Source organism: Rosa chinensis, chromosome 3 (genome assembly GCF_002994745.2).
Source record: "Rosa chinensis cultivar Old Blush chromosome 3, RchiOBHm-V2, whole genome shotgun sequence".
NCBI lineage: Eukaryota > Viridiplantae > Streptophyta > Magnoliopsida > Rosales > Rosaceae > Rosa > Rosa chinensis.
In genome coordinates, this window is record NC_037090.1 from 18,776,251 (window position 1) to 18,801,388 (window position 25,138).

General features: G+C 39.0%; 3 protein-coding genes across 8 annotated transcripts; all 3 read right to left on the reverse strand.

The window, feature by feature from the left end:
- Positions 1-4,767: 4,767 nt before the first annotated feature.
- On the reverse strand, positions 4,768-6,876 carry LOC112191353 (GDSL esterase/lipase At5g03610). Of its 2 annotated transcripts, none has more exons than XM_040517257.1 (5): positions 6,711-6,876; positions 6,413-6,622; positions 5,954-6,186; positions 5,314-5,623; positions 4,768-5,222 (listed from the first exon to the last, which is right to left on the reverse strand). In XM_040517257.1, exons 1-5 carry the CDS (start codon positions 6,775-6,777, stop codon positions 4,993-4,995), a joined length of 1,050 nt encoding a protein of 349 aa, XP_040373191.1. In that variant the 5' UTR covers positions 6,778-6,876; the 3' UTR covers positions 4,768-4,992. The 2 variants fall into 2 exon arrangements, with proteins under 2 accessions (XP_040373191.1, XP_024186435.1); XM_024330667.2 differs by having other exon boundaries at positions 5,954-6,237; positions 6,711-6,875.
- A 6,229-nt stretch (positions 6,877-13,105) lies between these two features.
- On the reverse strand, positions 13,106-16,993 carry LOC112192904 (uridine nucleosidase 1). Its single transcript, XM_024332824.2, has 9 exons — positions 16,622-16,993; positions 15,389-15,504; positions 15,209-15,268; positions 14,730-14,912; positions 14,521-14,625; positions 14,009-14,105; positions 13,795-13,902; positions 13,555-13,690; positions 13,106-13,473 (listed from the first exon to the last, which is right to left on the reverse strand). Exons 1-9 carry the CDS (start codon positions 16,734-16,736, stop codon positions 13,365-13,367), a joined length of 1,029 nt encoding a protein of 342 aa, XP_024188592.1. The 5' UTR covers positions 16,737-16,993; the 3' UTR covers positions 13,106-13,364.
- A 2,742-nt stretch (positions 16,994-19,735) lies between these two features.
- LOC112193714 (transcription initiation factor TFIID subunit 12) lies at positions 19,736-24,958 on the reverse strand. 5 transcript variants are annotated; one of them, XM_024333943.2, is made up of 9 exons: positions 24,422-24,958; positions 24,037-24,201; positions 22,819-23,379; positions 22,400-22,474; positions 21,665-21,743; positions 21,509-21,573; positions 21,250-21,285; positions 20,921-21,096; positions 19,769-20,414 (listed from the first exon to the last, which is right to left on the reverse strand). In XM_024333943.2, exons 1-8 carry the CDS (start codon positions 24,941-24,943, stop codon positions 20,959-20,961), a joined length of 1,641 nt encoding a protein of 546 aa, XP_024189711.1. In that variant the 5' UTR covers positions 24,944-24,958; the 3' UTR covers positions 19,769-20,414; positions 20,921-20,958. The 5 variants fall into 5 exon arrangements, with proteins under 5 accessions (XP_024189714.1, XP_040372787.1, XP_024189711.1 ...); XM_024333944.2 differs by having other exon boundaries at positions 19,772-20,414; positions 20,926-21,096; XM_024333945.2 differs by having other exon boundaries at positions 19,789-20,414; positions 24,431-24,958.
- Between the last annotated feature and the right edge of the window lie 180 nt (positions 24,959-25,138).

Sequence of the window (25,138 nt, forward strand, 5' to 3'; positions counted from 1 at the left end):
AATAAAGTAACAGCAGATTCCCTAAGGTGCCTATTTTTCCTCTCTGAGACACCATTCTGCTGTGGTGTGTAGGGACAAGATATTTGATGCATGATCCCATTTTGTGTCATGAACTGTTTAAACTTTACACTCATGTATTCTCCTCCACCATCACTCCTTAGACATTTAATTTTTGTGGAAAATTGAGTAGAGACCAGAGCACACAATGATTGAAAATAGCCAAACACCTCACTTTTATTTCTCATGGGAAAAATCCAGGTAAACCTGGTACAATCATCTATAAAAAGCACAAAATACTTATATCCATCAATAGAGAGATGTGGAGATGGCCCCCAAACATCAGAGTGGACTAAGTCAAAAGGATTCTGACTGATGGTGTTTGAACTATGAAAGGGAAGTTTTTGAAATTTTCCTAACAAGCAAGGCTCACAAACAGAAGGTTCAGAGCCAGAAATGCTCTTTATATTACATTTATTCAGCATAGTTCCTACTATCTCATTGGAAGGGTGCCCAAACCTTTGATGCCAAAGAAAATTCTTCACCAACTTTCCCACAAAAGCAGCTCGATCAACTAATTTCTTCTCTTGAATAACTTCTGCAGTTTCAGTAGCTTGTTGAACTCGCAATGGTAGATCAAATGGAATGGGGTATAGCCCTTGCTTACTCAGTCCTTGGTACAGAATCTTGCCCAACACCTTGTCCTGTATAACACACATGAACTCATCAAACCATACTAGGCAGTTATTGTGTTTGCACAATTGATATATGGAAAGTAAATAAGCAGCTAACTCTGGTATGAGAAGAATATTGTTTAGGTTGAGTTTTCCCAGCTTGGCATTACCAGTATGAGTGATTGCAAGTTGGGAACCATTACCAATCTGAACTGCATCAGCAGCTGGATATTGGACAAGATTGCTGAGAAGTTGAGGATTGCTTGTCATATGATTTGTTGCACCAGTGTCTGCCAACCAAAACTGAGGAGCATTTGAGGCTGCAGCAAGCATTGCACTAGCTTCAGGTTCTGCAGTTTGTTGTTGTTGTCCTGGGAAACCAATTATGAAATAGCATCGGTCAGCAGTGTGGTTCTTCTTCCCACAGTATTGGCAGCCAATCACATTTGAAGCATTGTCCTGAAAATTGGAAAGTGATCTGCAAGTCCGAGCTCCATGACCAACCCTATTGCAAAGTTGACAAACTAGAGAGTTGTTGGTGTAAAGGTTGTTATTGAAACTGCCTCTTGGAATGTTAGAGCTGGATGCATTGTTACCACCATTGTTATTGAAGCCGAACCCTGTAGGATTGAATGTAACAGGCTGTCCTCCTTGCCTAAAACCAGTATTAGGAAACCTATTGCTCATATTGTTTGGGAATCGAGCTCCATTGCCTCTTCCAGTAGCAAGAAAGCCAGTCATACCAAATGCATTGTCAGGAATAGTATATGGATTAAGAGCTGAAAAACCATATGGTATGGCAGGAATTGACATATAGGGAGGCTGCAATGGGATGTGAGTCAATGGCTGTGAGGTGAAACCAGGTGGAACAAGTGGTGTGACAACTTGAGAAGTAGTGAAATGTGTAGGATCAGTGACTGTTGTGGGACGAGCTGGTCCTTGAACAGTCTGATATGGGGCTTGAGATGACATTACTGGTTGAATAGACTGAAAAGCAGCTTGAGAAGAGACAAGTGGAGGACTGAAGGTTGAAGATGATGCTGCTGACTGAAATGATGCATTTGTTGCAGAACTGCTTCCAAGACTGAAAGTTGAAGACACAGGGCCATTCTTAGCCATCATAGCAGTAAGCAGAGCTGAGCATTGACTTTCATTCTCGATGTCGACCTCTGCAGCTTTGAGCAAGGTTTTCAGCTCACCAAGTGAGCAGCTCACAAACTGAGCCCTAATCACAGTCTTGATAGCAACAAACTCGGCTGGCAAACCTCTAAGCACAGTTACAACAATGTCTTCATCATCAATTGTGACTCCAACAGTTTCCAAGGCATCTCTTGCAATTTTGACTTTATCCAGGTAAGTCTCAATATCATCACTGCGCTTTCTCAAATTCTGCAAATTAGATTTTAGCTGAAGAATATTCTGCCTATTTGGTGCTGCAAATTTCAGCTTCAAGTTGTCCCACATCTGTTTAGCAGACTTGCTACCAACTGCACAGGTCATGGCTACAGGACTTAATGTTTGACCCATCATATTGATAATGCTCTGATCCTTAGTTTTCCAAGCAATATATTCCAAAGATGTGATGCTTGTGACTCCGTCAGCAGCAAGTACAAGTTGTGGTGGACATGGAGTAGATCCATCCACAAAGGCAAATAGATCCTGGCCTCTAAGAAAGGACTCCATTCTGAACAACCAGGTGGGATAATTGCTCTCATCTAACAAAATGTTAGGCAGGTATACAGTTGTATGTGTTGTGGTGGATGTATTTGGTAAAGTCATTTTCTACTTGTAACAAAATACGACTAGATCTATAATTCTCTCTTTGCAAATCTTCACAGGAACAATTGAATCACAAGCATAAATGATGAACAGATAAACATTCTTCTTCACACAGTAGCAAGGTGTTTCCAGATCTAGAACTTCAAAATTGTTTTGAACACTCACTATGCTAGAGCATGTAACAACTTCAATCCAGTAGACATAGCACAGAATCTAGGCCAAATATCAAGTAATCTGAAGTAAATTTCGAGTAAAAAATTTCAGATATGAGGAAGAACACTTATCTCAATGATTTGAACCACCAAAAATAACCAGAAAATATAAGATCGAGATAGGAATAGAGCGCACAGCTAGGATTCCGGTGCTGGTAAGCAACTCCGAACGAACCTGGCTTTGATACCATGATAAAGTAATTTGGGGTTCACATCCAAAACCAATTGGCAATGGATGGAGTGGCCCAAACCCTTATAAACTCATAGGCAAGGTCCCATTTTTCCCATGTGGGATATATATATTCTCAACACGCCCCCGCACATGTGGCGAATTTTCAAGCCATACACGTGGACAATTTTTGGGTGACGTGGAGCCCGTGTGGCTGTTAGGCATGCACACGTGGGTAACCTGGCTCTGATACCATGATAGGATTCATGAAGAAATATACCAGAAGATAGAAAAAGAAACTTTGTATTGATATAAAGCTCTGATACAATTGAAATAGGTAATCGTCTACCCTACTTATACTCAAGAGTGAAGGAACTAGAGTAGCACGAAGATAAGCCACGTGTATTACAGCTGTAGATCACCAATTAAGCTCATGCAGATAAGAACTAATTAAGGCAACGAATTAACCAACTAACTGCACTAATTAACCAACTTATTAACAGTGATAGAATCATCGTGACATTATATATTGCTAACAACACGCATCACCGGTGGTGACCTAAGCATGTTTAACCATTAATGCTGCTGCATGTTAAATTGTGTAATGTTTAAACATTTAATTAATAAGAACTTCATCTAATTAATCTCATGGCCATATAAAGCATTTTTTTTCTGTTAATTTTACTGAACTGCAAGGGACAGTGAGCTCGAACGTGCCTAACTAATAGTAAGGAACACATGGAAATCTAACCAAGTCAATGTTATAGAGTATTATTCAAGGGTCATGTGCGTAAAGTGAAGACCTCCATAAACTAAAATACTTGAACACGACTTCATATAATGCGTAAGATCGAACCCAAGAATCACATGCATGTGAAGTAATTGGTCTTTTTTTTTTTCTCTTCAACTTGATCCACACGTCAATTAGTCAAATCATCATCTTTCTTTGATCATTATCTTTATGCATCATGTTGCATTTAGTTCTGTTTCTTTTATATCATTATGGCTAACTTATATATAGTTATATTTTGACGTGGTTCAGTAATTTGTATTGAGAAATTCTACAATATGTTATGTTGAGAATGTGATATTCACATCGAGAAATGAAGACCATATAAATGTATTTATAAGAATTTGGGTCTTTCCTTAACTATTGCTAACTAATATCAGCTATGAAGTTCATATTATTTTATCATAGTATCAAGAAGCTACATGGACTCCACATCACCCAATATAAGTTGTCTATATTTATAGCTTGATAATTTCCCACACATGCGAAGGCCGATTTAGGCTCTCAAACGCCAATTGATTTCAGTAGTGTAAATGCTTTGTGGCCACACATATTTCACGTCACCCAATATAAGTTGTCCACATATATAGCTTGAAAATTCGGAGAACAAATTTAAAAAAAAAAAATTCCATACGTACGTGCATAATTCGCTAATTAACTACGGTCAGTCGGTAGTATTATAAAATGGGCAGCCTCATCAACTTAAAACACGCAATCACACGTCTTTCTTGTTTGTTGGTCTGTGTATTGAATCACATGTCGAACTCTTTCAGTTTTGGATCCACTTGTACGTCAACTTGAACCGGTTTTGTCAACACCAAAGAAAAATGATCAAACTGGCCGAGTGCAAACCAAACCAGTGCATGTTGTATGCAAGAATTTTTTATCCCATAATCTCTTGAAAATGCACTGGTCCAGCTGTGAAGATCGTCACTCTTCCGCAGTGATTATCATAATGAAAAACGAAGAGTATATAACGGTGACGAACTACATTAGCAGTGTGTACGTGCTTTACGTGCCAATAAAAAAAAAAGAGCTTGGATTATCAAGTTTCTTGGAATGTGAAGTCGCCCTAGTTAAGGATATCCACTCTTTATTATAAAAAGAGCAACTGTTAAGAGGGATCAGATTTATTATTACATAATATAAGGGAAAATACTAATCACATCAATTAGTTGATCGCAGCAATCAATACATGCATTGTTAAGGGCTATATTCTCTAAGGATACATGGAACATAAAGATCAAATGCAAAACGAACAACTAGCTAGCTATTCAATGTGCGCAGAGAAAGTTTTCGGGTACCACAGTGAGACGGATATCCCTACGCTAGCAAAACCCATATGCATGGGTTTTCAGGGTGAGGTAGGAATCATTGATTTTGGTAGAGCTTCTTAAGTGTAGCTTTGAGGTTTGAATACACAGAAAACCATCCTTGTTGTGTAGGGTGAGCATAGTCCCAAAAGAATGCAGCAGCTTCACGCTCGCAAATGCTATACGTATCTTCCCCCGGAATATCACTCATAGTGCCACACCCATATGGATATCCGGGTGTTACACTAGCACAACATGGCTTTAATCTGTCCTTAAACTTTATGCTTCCTGTCCAGGCACAAGATTCATATACTTCAAGCATGACTACACAATTAATCTTAGTTGTAATTAGAATAAATGACATTCAATGTTACATTACCTTTGTTTTTGAATGCGGACATGAAGGACGTATAAAGATCAAGAATGACAAAGGACGACCTCTTGGTTTGGTTGTTCAACTTGGCCACGGCTTCCTGCAAGAGGAGGTTGTGAGACCTGGAAAGTGAGTTCCGGGTTTCATTGCACTTTTTGTATGAGAATACGGCCGTACCAGTAGGGCGACATCCCATAGGTTCCAGGGCAGTCACGAGTATTTTCTTCACTCCCAAGTCATGGATACGTTTTAAACTAGTAGTTACCTCATTTACTATTGATGTGCTAAAGGATTTCCAACTCTGTAATGGATGGGCCTGAAAGACAGAAGGAGTTCACTGATGAAACTTGTGTATATAAAATTCAGGTTTGAGTTTAAGATAGGGCATGTGTAAAGTTTTGAGCAGTTTTGGTTTAGGTCATCTCTGAAAAATCATCAATTCAAACAGCTAAATTGGACATCGTTAAGTTATCTAGGTGCTGGAATCAAACATATATTAAAATATAATGATAATCAAAATAACTAGATGTTTTCCAGTTTTGCTGATTCTTGCTGACTTGCTGTACAAGTAAGAATGTTTGAGTCAAGACTTGAGCAATGAATAACTCAGATAGTTAATTAAAACACTTGGCAAGAAGGACCTCACCGGAGTCTGACCCTCCATGCTGAAAATGTAAGACTCATAGTCATCACCGGAAACGGTAACCAGGGCCACAGAGGAGTGGAGGTCTGTGGTGTTGTATACAGAACTTGCTCCCTCGATAATCCGCTGAAAGTAGTCTATTTGAGTGGTCAAATTTGGGTAAAAGTATGACAGACTGGTCACACCCGTGTCTGCATATGCGAAATTCATCCCGTATTTCAAATAATCGCCTGCAACTTTATTTTTTAATTTGTATGAGATCGGAGACTTCACTCCTATGAACTTGGCTGGAAAACAGACATGTACAGACAAAAACATTCACATGGTTAAAGGACACAAACATATGTGCTTTAATTTACATTGTTGATAATTTGATATATAACTATTGAATCCCAAAAACCTAACTGCTCCTTGTTGTTAACATATTAGACAATCAATTAGATCCCAAATAAAGCAAATTACCAATGAAATCAGTGAGGACACGACCATCGGAGTAACGGCCAGTTGCTTTTCCTGGAAAGGTCTTTCCATAAGGATAATTCCAAGGGATGTTCAAAAAGTCATTGTCATTGTTGCCTGTGGCAGCAAAGGAGTCTCCGAAAACAAATAGCTTTGTTGGCCGCCAATTGCTCTGGACAGTAGCTGAAACTAGCTGCCGTGCCCCTCCTTCTCCTACACAAAGCATCAAGTTAAAGATAATCAGCAAAAGCTTATCTGGGATTTATGAGAGAGACATACTGCAGAGGTAGAGAATTTGGACCTGAAATGAAACAAAAGATCGGAAAGAGAGGAAGGAAGAGCCTTTGAGCTGACTTAGCTAGTTCCATGGTACAGAGACTACAGACCTTTAGATGATGAAAGAAGATGCGAACTGTATAGTGTTTAGGAAATGTAAGAAAGAGTAATTATATGACATACTATCTTTCTTCGATCGTTTCTTTCGGTGATTAATTAGTGACATGAAGGTCTTGGTTGGCTTTCGCTTTCCACTTCAAACGTATAAATGCAAGGTCAACTTCCGATCCCAAGGTCAATCTTTACAAGTCGAGTATAGATCAAGATTACTAACAAAAAGTGTAGAGAGTGGTTTGACCATAACATTCACTGATCGGCAAGTGATGAGTTGGGAACTTATGATAATGTTTACAGCGTCAGACATCGATGTGGAAGTAATGGAAGCAATGGCAGCAACATTGGAGGCTATCCAACCTTGTGTCTCTCAAGTTATGAATGAACAATTATGTGCTTAATATTCTCAGGATGAAGTTAGGTGTGCCTTATTTCAAATATACCCTACTAAATCCCCACGGCCTACGGGGATGCCCCCATTATTTTTCCAAAACTACTGGGAATTGATTGGGGATGAGGTAACTAAGGCAGTTCAGAGTTTTCTTCATTCAGGTCAGCATCTACAAAAAATTAATTTCACACATATTTATCTTATCCCAAAAGTGAATAATCTGGAGCACATGTTAGATTTAAGGCCTATAGCGTTGTGCAATGTGATCTACAAGATTTGTTCGAAAGTTATAGCCAACAGGCTGAAATTGATTTTACCGGAGTTGATTTCACCATATCATAGTGCTTTTGTTCTTGAAAGGTTGATTACTGATAACATTCTTGTGGCTAATAAGCTTGCTCACTTTGTTCATAATAAAAGGGAGGGTGGTGACGGTTACATGGCTCTAAAATTGGACTTGAGCAAAGCTTATGATAGGATGGAATGGACTTTCCTTCAAAAAGTTATGGAGAGGTTTGGTTTTGCCTCTATTTGGATAGAGATGGTGATGCAATGTGTTTGATCTGTCAAATGCTCATTCTTGGTGAGAGGTAAGCCTCGTGGCCATGTGACTCCAAGTAGGGGATTAAGGCAAGGCGACCCTTTGTCTCCATACCTATTATTTGCCAACGACAGCATGCTTTATGCTAAAGCTTCATTGTAGGATTGTTATCAAATACATGATGTTATTGAAACATATGGCAGGACCTCAGGTCAGTTGGTCAACTTTGATAAAAGTTTTGTTGTATTTAGCAAAAATGTTTTTGATAATATGAAGGAGGAGGTGTTTTGTTTGTTGGGAGTTGAGGTTATTGAGTCCCATGAAAAATCTCCCAACCTATGTAGGGAGGAAGAAGACAGCTACCTTTCAATATATCAAAGAAAATTTGGCCAAGAAGGTTTCTAATTGGCAAGGTAAGTTGTTGAGTGGTGCAGGAAGAGACATTCTTATCAGAGTAGTGGAGCAAGCTCTCCCTACTTTTTTTTTTTTTTTAACCGATAAGGGATTAAGCGATATTAGTTCCTCAGAGGTAGACGATGTAAGGAACAAGTCTCACCCTCAATCCCAAGGGAGAGGGGCCTACCACACTCTGGGAACCCACTGCCCGTCCCCTTATCGTAAAATTTTATTAATGAAAAAGCTAAAATTACAAAAACATGGGACAAAAATGTACCCCCCCAATATAATGCAGAAAAATGAAAGATGGAAAAACTGAATTTCATCTGCTACTCTAAAAAGGTTACAACATAACCATAAACACGTGGTGCTGTAGTAAATCCTTGCTTCAATGGAACCATGAGCCCACCAACTTTTAGGTATCACGCTGATAGGGAAAACCCAAGTCATCCATTCGAAGAAAAAGAGAGAGAGCAGGCGGTGGAACCTCATACCATACCAACTAAGAAGAAGCCAAACCCAAGTTCGCCAATCTGTCTGCAATAGTATTCCCTTCACGAAGAATATGAGAGCAATAAAAGGACATTGATCGGATATATGATAAGCAATTTAACCATGCAATACGAAGAGGCCATGGTGGAGAGAAGGAAGAAGAGGTCATGCATGCAAGAACGCTAGTTGAATCACTCTCAAGCCAAATATAGCGCCAACTAAACTTAAAAGCATAGTCAATCCCAAGAATAACCCCCATTAATTCAGCGAAGAAGGCAGTTTGGTTACCTAGCCCACGACCGAAACCACCAATGTAATGACCATTTCTATCTCTAAACACACCACCACAAGCTACAGGCCCAGGATTACCCTTAGCCAAGCCATCAATATTAAGTTTAACCCATGGAGAGATTGGGGGATGCCATGGAACCAATCTTGAAGCAGTGTGAGACCTTGGGGTAGGCTGAATACCCAACCCAATCAATAAATTATTATCTAAAATACCACTTGAGTGACCGGGCATGTGGGGAGCAGCGAAACGAAGCCAAGCTTTAGTGGACGGGAAAACTCTCATAAGAGAAGGAGCTTTATCATCAATGCGTAGCCTATTGCATGTCTTCCTTATATCCATTAAAACATAAAGACAACCACCAATCGAAAATATTTTCAGTTGAGGAGAACAAGGCTTACGTGTGATTGCGTTTAGAAAATTACCAATAGAACCATTAGAAGGCAATGAAGTCCCAAAGCAACATGCCAACCATTGCCAAACATGTTGAGCAAAGGTGCATGAGACAAATAAGTGATCTGAATCCTCAAAATAGCCAAAATAATAGAGCTGACAAACCATAGGAATGCCACGTCTTTGAAGTTGATCATCAGTTTACAACTTATTATGCAAGAGACGCCACGCTAGCATAGAGTAATGTGGATGAATGAAATGTCACCATATCATTGTTGCCCAATCAGCCAATGCTAGGCGCTAGCGAATAAGCTCATAACCCTCTAAAAAAGAAAAATGCCCAGAGCTAGAAGTTTTCCAAAATAAGAGATTAGTGTTGAATCAATGGGAAGAGGTGTATGAAGAATTTCAGCAGCCAAAGTAGGAAAAGAAGTAATAAAGCTATTTGGTAAGACTCATTGCTGACCAAATACAAAAGACTCCACTTTAGTCAATAACGGTGCAGGAAAGTGTTGAGCTTGAAGCTTGTCAAGCAGAGGAGTATCGAGCCAACGATCTGACCAAAACATGACAGATTTACCATCCCCTACAAGCCATCTGGAATTCTGAAAAATTAGTAGAAGAATAGCCTTTAAACCATGCCAAATTGAATAACCAAAATATCTATACTTCATTTGACGACAAATAGAGAAACGAGTGCATGCAAAAGAGCTCCATAAGGATACAGATGTGAGAACATTCCGGCCTAAACTTAGAAGAGCAGTAGTGTTATTGGATTTAAGATCACGTAAACCAAGACTAGGTTCTTCCTTAGGAGCACAGACTTGCTGCCAAGAAACGGGGACAATCTTTTTAATAGCCAAGTTCCCAGACCAAATAAAATAACAAGCACAAGGAGACAAGTGTTTCAAGACCAAAGGTAGACATAGCAGCTATGAAGAAGTAAACCCTGAAAAATATCATATACCAATTGCACCCGGCCCGCCACGGATAAAAGTTTTCCTTGCCACCTGAAAAGACGAGCCTTTGCTTTATCTGCAATACCTTGAAGATGAATTCAACGTGGCTTGCCCTTAAATATGAGTACACCCAAATAAGTGAAAGGGGTAGCTCCGAATTTAAAACCAAGAATCCGTTTCACACATTTACGTCTATGGGAATAAGACTCCCCCATATAGAAAGTACTTTTATCCTTATTCACCATTTGCCCCAAAGCAGCACCATAATTTACTAGAAATTTCTGTAATCGTTTGAGAGAATTGGCATCCCCACGACAATAAATAAACAGATCATCACCATAGAGCACATGTGTGAGTGCGCAACCTCTTGGCTACGAAATAGGCTTAACACGTCGAGAAGAAAAAAGCAAAGAGCTAGAGTCCCCGACTTAGTGCTTCTTCTGCAAGGCAAAATAAGAGAGGGGAGAGAGGATCCCCTTGTCTTACCCCCTATGTATGCACAACTTAAGAAACCATGAGGAGGAACCATTTATTAAAACAGAAAGCTTTGCTGACTTTAGGATGGTAGCAACCAAGTCTATGAATCCAGTAGAAAATCCAAATTGTGTCAAAACCTGAAAGAAAAATTGCCAATTTAAAGTATCAAAAGCTTTAGCAATATCAACTTTAATTCCCACATTACCTCCTGAGATTTTCCGATCCAATAAATTAAATCCTTCCAAAACAAGTGAAATGCAATTAGAAATCCTCCGGCCATTTAGAAAAGCTGTTTGCTGAGGAGAGATAATCCGAGATGCAATAGGGCCCAATCTGCTGGCTATGATCTTTGGAATAATTTTAAATAGAAAATTAGCAAGTGCAATGGGACGATACTGTGAGATAGCACTTGCTCCCTCAACTTTCGGCACTAGCACAATGAAATTAGAGTTTGCATTGGGGTATAACCAGTTTTGTTGGAAAAAGAACTGAACAAAAGCAATCACATCTTGACCCACAATATCCCAGCAAGTTTGATAAAAAGAACCTGGAAAGCCATCCGGACCAAGAGTGCTAGAAGGATCCATAGAGAAAACTGCACTCCGAATCTCATCCGCGGAAGGAACGGAAACCAGAGTAGAGTTTTCATCGGCAGAGACTAAGCTAGGAATAACCTGACAAAATTCATCAACACCTTGTGGACCACATGATCAGCAATGCTTTGTGGCTCAAAGAGTAGAGCCTCCCCATCTTGTAGACAATTAATTGTTGCTCTTGCATATTTATTCCGAGCGTAAGCATGAAAAAAAAAAAAAAAAGAGCATTTATCACCTTATCTAAACCATTTAACTCGTGCCTTATCTCTCCAAAATGCCTCCTGTTGGCGAATAGCCTCAAGAACTGCAGTCTTAGCACTTAATTCTGCCTCAAAATTACTTTCACAAGACCCATCAGAAGCTATATTTTGCTGAATGGTTGCCAAATTGGCACGTGCAACCTCCAAATTTCTATGAACATTTCCAAAGACAGTGTTATTCCAATTTTTCAGGCTAGTTTTCAAGGCTCTCAACTTTTGCAAAAGTGACATACATAGGGCAACCCACAGGCGTGGTAGTAGACCAACAATTCTCCTCCAACTGCTTAAAAGATGAATGAAGTAGCCACATAGACTGGAAGCGAAAAGGTTTTGGCCCACTTGACATAATCTTGCTAGCTGAGAATAGAAGACTGCAATGATCAGAAACTGTTCGAGGAAGAGCAATGCAATTGGTAAAAGGCCAAAAACCAAACCAACAATCATCACAAAGAGAACGATCAAGTCTTCGCTCCAAATGGCGTTGGCCCCAACCTTTAGACCAGGTAAAGAAAGCCCCTGTTGTATCCAAATGGGTGAAATTGCAAAGCTCTGTAGTACTGCGAAAATCCTCACAAGAAGAGCGAAGTGGGATACCCCCACCCAAAACTTCATGAGCCCCGAGTACTGCATTAAAATCCCCAATAGCCATCCATGGGATTGAAGTATTTTGTCGAAGAGTCAATAAGTCTAACCATAGAGACTTAAGCTTAACCATAAAGGTTGCAGCATAAACAAAAGCAAAACTGAGTAAGAGTCCCCTCCATTTTAATTTGAACATTGATATGCTAATCTGAAACAAAAACTAGAGAAGGAGTAGCAATATTCAAGGAACCAAAAAGCCAAATGTTTGGGAGAAGGTTACCTCGATTATTTACAGTAATTGGCTGCAAATTTAAAGAAGCCAAAAAGAAGCGGGTACAGAATCAATGGAAACCATTGGCTCTGAAATGCATACCAAATCCGGGCTGTGCTGACAACATATATTTGATAATTCGGAACGAGAATCTGAATTACCAATACCATAGAGACTTACGCTTAACCATAGAGGTTGCAGCAAGCTCTCCCTACTTATGCTATGAGTGTTTTCCAATTGACAAAAAATCTCTATGAAGATCTTGAGCAATTATGTGCAAAGTTTTGGTGGGGAAGTACGCTAGATAAAAGGAAAATTCATTGGAACTTTGGAAGGCATTGTGTAACCCTAAAGAGAAAGAAGGCCTAGGATTTCGTAGTTTGGCAGAGTTTAATTCAGCAATGTTAGCAAAACAAGCTTGGCAGGTGGTCAATAACCCTCAATCTTTGATTACTCGATTGTTTAAAGCTAAATACTTTTCGGATGACTCATTAGCAGCTGAAGTTTGTAATCTATAAGCATTCGTTCGATCAATAAAGTCTGACCTCGTTTTTCTCAAAAAAAAGGTCAAAAGCTATTCAAAAACTATAATTTGCAGTTAGAGCTGAAATATGTGGTATCAAAGTAAGAAGGATAGAAACAAATGGCTGGAGGATCGGTTGCACAACACTTTCAGAGGAATTTTCACTACTTTTTGAAACTTCATATAACAGCTAATTGCATGTCATAATGTTTTACAAGTTCACTAAATGTAAGGTTGATCTAGCTCGTCCTCCACAGAGTTCAGTATCTCTAAGAATGAGGAAGAGCCATGAAGAGATTTTCAGGGGTAACATGAGGCGACCCTTTCAACTTTTAATTTTTTTTAATTTTATTTATTGACACAATTTCGATTGAAGTCACCTAATCCCATAGCTTTCACGATGTCATCAGTCGATCTCTTATATAATCAAGGACTTCATCCACGTTCACTGTCCAAGCAACTTCAACAGGGGAATAGCCTGTCCATGGATTGTTTGAATTCCAACTGTAACAAGTTCAACTTAGTTTAAGGAAACAGTTGCATAGAGTAGAATTCAATTCAAGAAAAAAACTGATGTGCACATACTTCTTTAGTCCTTGATCCATCAGTGTGTGCCCAACACAGATGCCCTGAGTCTCAACCCTCACAACCCCCTTCTTGTATGTAAAGAGATCAGGACGGACTACTGCTACAAAACTGACAGGGTCATGGAGGAAAATCCCTGAAATGAACACATGTCAGAGATTCATTCAGATGTAAGTATAAAATAATAAAACAACGATAACAATGACGGCAAGTGCAAGTTCATCTCATATATTAAATTACCATAAACACCATCAGATTTCACATGCCAATCTCTGTAGAATTTACAAGTGTCACTTATGAATTGAGCATGTTTTCCTTTTGATTCCCGCAGTTGGAGGAGGTCAGAATCTGAACCAAAATACAGTTATCAAATCAGAAGGATGTTATTTCACTAGTCCTCAGCATATGAAAAGATGAATTGGAAGGTGAAGCAAACTGTAAACTTAAGTCCCACCTGTAAACTTGAGTTGGGTCGTAATATTTATTCCAACAACAGTAATGTTAGCCCCAGATGTAAACACAACATCTGCTGCTTCCGGGTCTCCATAAATCTGCAAGTCAGAGATCGGTGTCATCATGTGCATTTTGTTGAGATGAATTCAAATCATGCACAATTGAGTAGTTTCCTGCTTTAAGACTTACAAGTAGAAGTCTAGAACTCAGGATCAAAATATCCAAGTGGCATATAAAGTTACTATGATGGAACATTTTAATTAGACTCTTTACTTAAGGTGCAATGATAATCGTCCTCCTCCGGGAGGTGAGTTAACAAGGATAGGAACAACTAACTGCAGTTATACAAGTACATGAGCCAAAAGTAGGCTGGAGGGATAGAAACAAATCCCACACTATGTTTTTCACAAAAGAGCTTTTTAGATTAAGAAAATGAGATCATTTGGCGAAGTTAAATTTACTTGTTGTCCCAACCCATTTAGGATCATCAGGGCAGAAACAGGTGGCACTTACATTTGCTTCAGCAGCAGGATTTACATTTCCCAGTGCAAAGAAAGCACCGCCAAGTACAACCACCCTCTTCACCTTTCTTGCAAAGGAAGAATCCCTTTTGATTGCCTGAGCAAGGAAACATCAATTAATCAGAGATGAATTTTGAAAGTATGAATATTGAAGGAAAAAAGAAAAGGGGCAAAGGGCAAGTATTTGATACTTCAACTTACCAATGCCAAGTTTGTCAAGGGGCCAAGGGCAAGTATTGATACTTCATCAGGATATTGAGACACTGTATCAACAAGAAATTCAGCAGCAGTCTTCTCAATTTTCTTTGTTTCTGGAGGAGGTATAAATATGTTCCCCAATCCATCGGAACCGTGGATAAAGTCAGCAACACGTGGCCTTCCACCCTGTTTCCAGAATTAACATGGTTATGATAAAATTAATTAGAGTTTTTACTAGGTTCAGTAAACTAGAGGCATGGGGAAAAGGTTAAGGGTAACAAAACTGTGAAGTGTAATAAAAGTGGTCAACTAAAAAGAAAAAAAAAACAGAGAGATGATACGAAACTATGATCCAAAGGTGCATCTCTATAAAGATTTTTCATAAAGCCATATGCACCCAAGGTTGATATCATATGTGACCAAACTCTGCTGAAGAGAAGACTAAGATGGGTAAAGTAAGGAATACATATGAAAGTAATTACCTTCAGAGGCTCAGGGCTTCCCTCCGCCACAGGCACACCTGGCTGCCCTGCGATCTCACACTATCCTTTGCACATTAAGCAAACTAGTTTGATCAAGAACATGCTCAAAATAATAATAAAAAATATGAATCAGTATAAAAACTCATTTACAAGAAGATGGAATCAGTACAACACACATACGAGAAGCAAGGCATTGCGAGTGGCATCTTCAGTGGTAACATTACCGAATATTGTTGTCAAGCCCAATATTTCCAACTCCGGAGTTTGAAATGCCATTAAGATTGCCATAGTGTCATCTGCTGATTGCCAATTGAAAAGACAGTCATTACACCTCTTAATAGGAAAAAGAAAAAGGACAGTGCACGCTGGTGTAGCATATATCCAGTAACCAAAACATCTATCATTTAGTCCAAAGTCATAATCCATTTAAATGTTATTTGAATTCCCTTCTATGTGGTAATTATAAACTATCTGATCAGCTTATTCTTAAAAGGAAAGTAAATACATTGAGAATAAGAGTAAGGAATTCCACCCCCCCCACCCTGTGTATTTTTTTCTGAGTCTTTCTGTTGCCCTTTCCCGAAGTAGTAGAAGAGATGTGTTCTTGCAAGACTTTTTTTACAGGTAGCAGACATACTCTAAATTCATTACTTCCCCATAATCTTTGAAACTAGAATGAACATAAACAAGAAGTTGACTCCTAAAAAATCAGAAAGCAAACAGGAGAAAGCAGGAAGCAGATTACTTAACTAAATCACACAAAGCTTTCAATTTTCTTGAGTGAGACTACTAAAACATGAGCATTATTCCCAATTTCATTGCACGTACTCTTCGTCACCAAAGATTTTCATAATCAAGCATATGACTGAGTCAAAATCGTTATCCAGCAAAATACTCAAACCTATCCCTTCCTTTCATTATCATCAATTCCCAGTTGCAAACCAAACTAATCAAAACAGGGTCAAAAAGTCAAGACCGCCATAAAAAATTGACAAAAACAAACAAAAAATTCCACAAACAAAAATCAAATTTCACACACATCATCCACATAAAGATTCTCACGCTAACACCATACCGCCAAATCCGTAATCACATCCAAAAATCAAATACCATAATAATGCAGAACGCCAGAAGAGAAAACACTGTTTGGATTCTCAGAAAAAAAAATCCAAAATGCAGCAAAAGAAAAAATAGGTGGATCAAACTAACGAAAGGTGCAAGCTTGATTAGCACCAATTCAGCCCAATTTCAACCCTTTCTTCTCCTTAGCCCAACCAAGTTCCCCACTTCCCACAACTCAAACCATGAAAGAAAACATAGAAATCAAACATGTTCATGTTTCTCCCCACATTATCTCAGCAACCAAACAGACATAGAATAGCAGAACACAAAACGAAGCGAAGTGGGACTTACCGATACCAGGGTCAGTATCGATTATAAGCTTCTCACGCTTCAGATTACACCCCAAAACGCCGTCGCTTCCTCCGCCGACCACCGCACCGTCGGAATTCGTCATCACAGTCCCCATCAACAAGCGCTTTCGGTATCCTTCGATAAGGGTTAGGGATCAACAGATAGAGAAAGAAGAGTCGCGCTCGGGGTTATATATAATGTGTGTATGTATATGCGCGTGTATATTATATATGGTATATATTATACATCAACATATACATACACAGAGAGGGCGACGATGATGAGATTGGGGTTTCGATGGAGACGAGGATGGCGTTGCGAAACTGAGCTGACGGGAGAGAGAGAAGCCTATCGGCGATATATAAATGGGGTTTGCTTTGGTTAGGTGCCCCGAAGATGAAGTAGGGGATGCTGCAATTTGGACGAATAGGAGAGCGACGGGTGGCGTGTTTCCAGTGGATCTGAATCTTGTCCCGTGTTTTCGTTTGGAATTAATTCAGTCTTCTCTGTTTTTTAGAGGAAATTACGAAGTGTGGTTCCAACTTCCAACTGGAAATTCCTGTAATATTCCTGTGGGATAGGGATGTAGGGTGAAATTCGGGTAATATACTCTTGCAGAGATAGGGATTGTGAAAAACGAGAGGACCGACGTTACTAGGACAATAATCACATCCGAATGCAAACTCGAGAGAAAGAGGAGAAATTCGAACTTGTGATTTTGTAGTTATAAGCAACTCATATGAAAATTTTATTTAAAAAAGAATTGAATTTAAATCTACCTCCTTGAATCTTATACAAAAAATTATTTGTGTCATTGAATTTATAATTTGATCACATTTGCCTTTATGCTCTCTTGTGCAACAAGTATCCCAATACATAATCGTATAAAACTTCAAGCTGTTTTTGGGATAAGTTTGGAATCTTCAATAAGCTCAATACATGACAAAATTGGTATTACTAATTTATACTATTTTAGATATAAGATATCTCTAAATTATGAAAAGTTATCTTAATTTGTTCAGATAAGGACAATACCATTATTGAAACCCCTTTGCTTTCTTAATTAAGATAAGCCAGCCAGGATCATGAATATTTGGAGCCTTAAAAGGGAAGAATCATATATCATACATGCAATGGGGTTTGGTAGTTCCTTTTAGGTTTTAACATAGTATTAATATCAGCTTTCTGTTTTTCAGTAAAAACATGTCCTGCAATTCTCTTCTAACTACCCACAATAATCAAGCAGCCCAGAAATTTCAGACTCCTGGACCGTGACAGCTTTCACATGATGAGAATTAACATTAGAACAACTTTCAATTATATATCGAGATTTATTCTTTGGACAAAAGCATATCTATATTTAAGTAGATAACAATCTGACCAACCTGCAAAATGTGATGAAACCACGAACCATTACAACTTACAAGCATTGGATGATGACACCGCCACATGATTATCGTGGAATGATGACACCACTAGCATTATTGAGCCTTAAAAGAGTTTAGTGCTTTGTCACCGTTTGAAAATATTATAGCTGCAATAATAATGCATCTAATTCTAACGGATCTCTAAATTTTATTTTATTTTTTAAATAAAATGGGTGTCAATCCATTAATAGTTGAATATAGGTAACATCACACATATAGCTCACCAAAAATTTTGGCTATGAAAAAATTGAGTTATTTTTAGAGAATCCTAAAATAAACTAAAAACAACACTACCATTTTGAATAAGACCAATTAATAAAGAAATAATTTCCTAACACTAGTAGGGAAAGCTCTGAAATAACTCAAAAACTAACCCTAATTTATTCATGTTGTTGCAAAATTACTCTACTCATGGGCACCCTCAAGAATGTTGACAATCACAATCTGACTCTTGCTCACATCCATGCGTTCCGCCCTCTAAAGTTATATTTAGCTAACAAATCTTACATTAAATGAATGATCTCTTGAAAATATGTGTATTGCATCCCTCTATTTTAAATCTATTCTAAATGACAAATATATATGCTATGTGCTTACTGGCTCAACATGAGAAATGACCTAAGAGAAAACCCTAAATAAACTCACAAGTATGTTGCCCTCCTAGCCGTAATTTGCTATGAGGGACGAAGTCCTTCTCAATCAATAAATCCTCTAAATGTCTACCAAAATAAGTGTGGAGTTTTATCTCAAAAGGTCTCGATACTATTAAGAATAATTCAACCACTTATATTTCTTATGTTGTTTTGTCTCGTTTTTAATGTGGGATTTTTCTTTACTTATCAAGCCACACGTCACTGCACCTTGAGTCTACAACCCAGTTCCATCATGATAGGAATTTTTTCTTTGAGCTAGTTCTACCAGTTGCACTTTTGAGTTGTCACATTGACCACTTGCTTATCTCCATTTTGAATAATGAGGTGTCTCAATCGAACTTTTTAATTCTAAACTTGACATAGTACTGATATTATTTTCTACTTAACTACAATGTCTTCAATAGATATATAATTTTTGAATAAATAATCTAACCATTTATATTCCTTATATTATTGTGTCTCATTTCCACAATGTTCCCTAGAGAAGCAAAACATAGAGTAGTGAAATCTTCCGATTTGCACTTCATTTAATAAGCTCACCCTCACTTGCGTCTTAAAAAAAAAAACGAATTTCACTACAAATTCAATAGCATACTAAAGCATAATCTACCTAGTGCTCGACGCTGGGATGACGGATTCCCACTTAGTATTCTCTATGCTTATAATATTGCTCGCTTTGATTAAAATTACCCAAGAGACTTTAATTTTTTTTATATCGTTTTGGCTAGTCTTTCTTTAATAGAACACAAAAATATATTAGGACAAAAGCATGTGGCTACACATGTCACATGGCAAAGACACTTTTTCCCCGAGCAACATGAATAGTTGGCAACTTCGTATCTACACTGTACACACAAGGCAAAGCGTACACCAAACACCGACCAACGATCACAAATGTTGAATCCTTGTAAGGTCTCCCTTTTGATTGCACCACCATGTGCTATGATTGGTCTCTGTTACTGTCTTATTATCCTGTACAGTTGTTGATTAGTATGCCTCAGCAGAAAAAACTGGACCTGACAACCAGATTGTGATTTCGCCTTTGGAGTTGGTCAGAGCATTCGGTTACATCAAGAATTTGATTTTTCTACTATATCCAACAAAAGAAAATCACCGATTGATTTCCAATTTGTAGTTTTTTTGTAAGGAGGATTCCCATATAATCAAGGATCTAAAAGTTAAACAATGCAAAAATTTTTGATGTTGCAGCTCCCCCTCCTTAGTTCTTGTTTTCCAGTTACCGCTGCTTGGTTCTGGGTTTTTTTTCTCTTGTATTTGTTTCCTCATTACCAAAAAAGAAAAAGAAAAAACAATGCAAGAACCTTTTGGTTCAAAAGTGAGCATCTACTTACAAAATGGAATCTAGGATGTAATGATTTTTCAGGATTTCCATCGCTACATTACCAACACATACAAAAACTGATTTGCCCAATTGGAGCCAGAGCAAAGCAACAGATAACATGTATCATCCTTCATTTTCATAGTTCATAGTTAACCCCATTTACACGGCAGTGGCCCTCTACAAAACTTGAAAAGGGTTAAAAAAAAACCCGCCGTAAAGTTTTGACCACACAACTGGTTGGTGTCGGTTCATGGTCCAAAAGGGTCAGGATGCTTCAATCAGTTGTATGCAAGTCGTACACTTGCTTTGAAATTCACTGTCTGTACCTCAAGGGCAGATTTTGGCCCACAGTCTGCATCAAAACTTGCTGCCTGCACAAACAATAGAACCATATGAGAAACAAAGCAACAATAATGGGAGAAGACAGGTGACAGGTATATGACTGGTACACTGAAATCTTTGAGCATAGAAGATGAAACCAATTTTCTGATGCCAAGGACAGACCACTGTTTTGATTAAAAGAGAGCAAAAAGGAGAGCCCCAACTCAGAAAAGGAGTTTCTTAAGTTCATTTTGGCCAAACTCGGTAAAGGAGTTAGGCACTGATACTCGTCAAGTCTACACTAATCTTTTGGCTTCAACCATCCACCAGGATTCAATGAAAGCAGATATTAGAATCCAATGTCAACATTTCACAAGCATCAATCATGAACTCACAAATAAGAGCAAACTTTCTGAGTTTCTGCACTTCAAAATCATAAATAATCATGCATACTTGGGAAAAACAAGTATCTCGCCAATAAGATCAATTAGCTGCAACCTAGAAGATGACCTCACTTACAAGCATATCTGAACACAAATATCTGTATCATATTTACCTAACCTATTTTCATTATCAGATATGCTCGAAACAGTATCAAGTAACTTCACGCATTTTGATATTTTGGGAGCTTATATTAGCAGGCGCCTTTACACCACCCTTTGCATTTCCAGTAGCTTGCCCTGCAGTACTCCTCGTATTTGCTGTCTCAGTAGCTACCATGGACTTCTTTATCTGTCAAAGAAAAAAAATATATCAAATAAACATAAAACCGGAAACAGATAACAAAAATTTTCATCATGCATTACATAGCCAACTCAAATTCACTTGTAGACATATGTAGAGATACATAGATTTCCATAATACGGGAATACAAGGCTAACTTACAGCAGCAAGACGCCCCTTGTGAATATCATTTGTAATCTGCAAAGCCATCATAAAAACAATCACAAACTAATTACGTATTATGAGACCCTTTTTTCAATGTGTGTAAAGCATCATTCCCATCAACCCCAACCACCCCCCCCCCCCCACCCCAAAAAAAAAAAAAAAAGAAACACAAACCCACCCACACCACAAAGGAGAAGATTAGGTACTTAAAAATATACTACACAGAACAGTAACCAGTTGATCAATCCATGCTTACCGGTTTTCTGTAGCCCTTAATTTCATCACCACCAAAACCAGGAAGAGTTATATTCCAATTTTTTTCTGTCAGAACAAAATAAGGTAAAGAGGATTAAGCACTAGAACACATAATGTCCAATAGAAAATCATCATTGACGTCACCAACATAACTAACCAAGATGTAGGAGTATGTCTTTTGCTTCCAATGTAGTTGATTTCCGATGCTTGGCTAGTGAGCAACTAAATGTTGTAATCTGCCCAAGGGAAAAAAAAGTAGTGTCAACTTAAAAATCATGACGAAAATAGAATGGAAATTACTGGGAAAATTTCTCATACAGGAACTCATCAGAGTATTAAACAAAAGCAAAAACCATATAGGACATAAAGCAAACTAGAGGAAGTTGGTGCTGGCTAGAACAACACTTTATTACTGAGGCAAATACTTCATGTCTCAAGTCTAATTCCAGCCAAACAAGGTCTAACATAAAGATATCCATAAGTTCAACCAAAATTGAAACAAAGTAAATATTTAAAATTGAAGAAAGAAAGAAACAAAAAAGAAGAAGACCCTGAACATTGGGCATTTTCAAGAATTTAGAAAAGATTCCCTCTAGAACTGCCACCAACCAATGATAAAACCATCCAGTTAAAACAAAGAAATCCTTCTTAGAAACAAACAGAACCAATCTAATAACACACGCATGACTACTCAATAATCTATTGATTCATTTGTCAAAACATCCACAGTTTCAAACTGTAAGAACAAGCTCAACATGTAAAATGGTAGCCACCTACAAAAAGGTTTAATTCACGAAATTCTAACTTAACAAGACTGTTGGGCATGAACAGTGAATGAAGATCCATTGAGTGCAAGGACTGAAAACTACAAAATGTCATCTCAACTACTCACAGATTCTACAAATTCATCTGCAATGTCCATGAGAATGTCTTCAACATCTGGATCCAATCTCTCAGATGGATCAATCTGTCAAAAGAAGAATATCAGCAAGTCGATAACAGGAGGCAAAAAGAAGAAATTAAGTACATGAATTCTAATGGATACCCATTCAGATATCACAGTAGGGGTTTGGGAAGCAATCATCTATAGCTTAATGTGAATCTTTAAGGAAAAAAGATAACAACATTATTAGAGCTGGCACTTAACATGCTGCAGGCAGTTTTTTCTCACCCATATTAGGACGGGTAACATTTTTCAAAAAAAAAAACAAAAAAAATGCAATGTGTGCATGGTCTCCAGCATGAGGTAGACACCTTTTGAAAATTAGCTTATACTTCACAACAAATTCCAAAAAGGCCAAGATGTCTCACCTGGTTGACTAGATCATGAATGGTTCTTTTGCTAAGAATTCTGTTACAAGGTTCCTCAGTTTCTGCACTAGTGATTCTATTTTGCGGTGCTGATTGGACTGTGTTAGGCTGTGCTGCTGCAAGTGGGGAAGACTTCTGGTTTACTGGGACCTGGACCCTTGAATTTTGTTGCTGACGCGGTGAAGCTTGTGGGATCCTTGATGGTTGAGTTTGTTGCCCAAAATGATCATGTCCTTGATGTGAGGAGGAAGGTTGTTGATGCTGCACAGATGGCATATGCTGTTGTGGTGAAGCTGTAGGCATGGGTCCTTGCTGCTGTTGCTGTGTAGCCGTAGGAAGGGGATGGTGTTGTTGCTGTTGCTGCTGCGGCTGCGGAAGATGTGATCTTTGCAGCATCGATGTCGAGGTCATCTGCTGCCTATACGGAGAGGAGGGTATAGGAGGCTTCCCTTGTGATCCAGATAACCATGGCTGATTATGAAGCGGTAAAACTTGAGATGTATTTGGTGAACTAGGAGATCCCAATGATGAGGCTCTTGAAAGGTTATGCCCTTGGAAATTCTGCATACAGTAAATGGAATTAGGAAATATACTTATAGAACTGGAAAGGAAAACCTTAGTCACCAGAAACCTTTTCCTAATGCACCAACAAGAACATATCTGTAACGAGCGGAGGCATGAAATCAATAGAACAGAACTAAATAAATGAGTTCATATTCCAACTTGAAACCTGACAGAGAAAACTGAAGACAGAGATTTAAACCCTAGAGCAAATTATTTTTATATAGTAACAGGAAAAGAAATGATGCCAGGTTCCCCATATTCTTGAAAATTGAAACAGCACTTTAACATATTAAGTTAGCATGGTACATCAAATCCTTTAACGACAATCAACTTGTGAATGCAACACAAGTCCTTGAGGGTTTAAGGCATCGATATGACCCACAGAGACGAAAGCAGGATATGCAAGTACAAACAGTACATTGAAATCAGAAAGAACAAATCCAGCTCACTTATATACACCAGCAAAGATAGCTTTGTCTTAAACAGAAGAATATCTTCAACAAAGCCAGTCTGAAAACCTTAGAAGTCAACACCACTTCATCTTATGACAGAGCATCGTCACGGCGTCATATGGTATATCTAACTTTATACATGTCAATGAAGTACAAATTGAAAATTGCAGTCAAAAATAGTGATTGGCAACTGGATACTGACTTGGGAAGTAGGGGACTGATTACTTGCAGTAGATGGTGGCCTAAGAGGGGATTGAACAGGTCTCTGTGGATGGTGTGGAGAAATCCCAGCCGGGCGCATTTGAGAAGTCGAACCAAGCGAGCCCATCATCCCCATTCCCTGCATTCCTGGCATTGGCGGTCTCACCTATTCATTCCAATAACAATCGAACCATCAAGCAAGTCCACCACACAATGTGCAATGAGAGAACTAACCCTCTAGGCCTCTATCTAGCTTATCGAAAACCACAAATTTCAGTTCAAATACTCCCTACAATTACCACACAGTTTTCTGCAATCCCTAATTTGGAAAAGCTTAAAACCTAAATTATCCAAGCAGCAGTAATAGAATAGTTAATGGAACTAACCGGTCTCACCTGAGAAGCATTGGAATTGGATGAGGGTTCAGGCACACCAACACCGCCGCCGCGGCCGATGCCGCCGAAATGGCCGTAAGATGAGGTATACGGAGTGGGCTGAGGGGGAGAGGGGCCAGGGTGGTGCGCCGGGACACCAATGGCAATGCCGGCCCTCGGAGGAGGCCCGGAGACCGACGGCGCCGGAGGCACAGAGGAAGCGGAAGAAGAAGGGGAGGGGTAGTGGTGGGAGTAGTGAGGCGGCTGCGGCCATGGGCGATTCAATGTGGGGGGAGGTCGAGTATGAGCAGGGGCTGGGAGGGACTGCGGTGGTAATGATGCGGTTGAGGGTTTAGGGTTAGGGTTTGGAGACGGAGACGGAGACGGAGGGATTGGGGCGGAGGTTGAAGGGGCTGAGGCGGAGGAGGACGGCGGCTGAGGTTGCGATTGGGGCTGGGGGGGTGGGAGTTGTGGTGTTTCAGAGGAGGAGGGGATTGGAGGAGTGCCGGTGGCGGTGGAGTTCTGTGGGTCCATGTGAGTTTGTGGGGAGTTGAGAAGGAGGGAAACATGGCTATTTCTTTGGATTATGCTTGGGTATTTATAGGGACCTCAATTTGGAAAGGTCGAGTTTCTACAAGCAAAACAATGTGAGATATTACTGCAGTGGTGGAGCTGGTGTAACTGCAGCGAGAGTTGGTGTAACTATATTGCAGTTACTTTTGATTCGCT

Coding starts and splice junctions, on each gene's coding strand:
- LOC112191353 (XM_024330667.2), bottom strand. CDS start 6,777: ATGGAACTAGCTAAGTCAGCTCAAAGGCTCTTCCTTCCTCTCTTTCCG. Junction 6,238..6,412: donor TGTCCTCACTGATTTCATTG/GTAATTTGCTTT, acceptor TCTGTTTTCCAG/CCAAGTTCATAGGAGTGAAG. Junction 5,624..5,953: donor GCATGGAGGGTCAGACTCCG/GTGAGGTCCTTC, acceptor TCTGTCTTTCAG/GCCCATCCATTACAGAGTTG.
- LOC112192904 (XM_024332824.2), bottom strand. CDS start 16,736: ATGGGGACTGTGATGACGAATTCCGACGGTGCGGTGGTCGGCGGAGGA. Junction 15,505..16,621: donor CGATACTGACCCTGGTATCG/GTAAGTCCCACT, acceptor GGCAATCAGCAG/ATGACACTATGGCAATCTTA. Junction 13,474..13,554: donor ATGGATCAAGGACTAAAGAA/GTATGTGCACAT, acceptor AACTTGTTACAG/TTGGAATTCAAACAATCCAT.
- LOC112193714 (XM_024333943.2), bottom strand. CDS start 24,943: ATGGACCCACAGAACTCCACCGCCACCGGCACTCCTCCAATCCCCTCC. Junction 23,380..24,036: donor ATCAGTCCCCTACTTCCCAA/GTCAGTATCCAG, acceptor TACTGTATGCAG/AATTTCCAAGGGCATAACCT. Junction 21,097..21,249: donor ACAAGGGGCGTCTTGCTGCT/GTAAGTTAGCCT, acceptor TTTCTTTGACAG/ATAAAGAAGTCCATGGTAGC.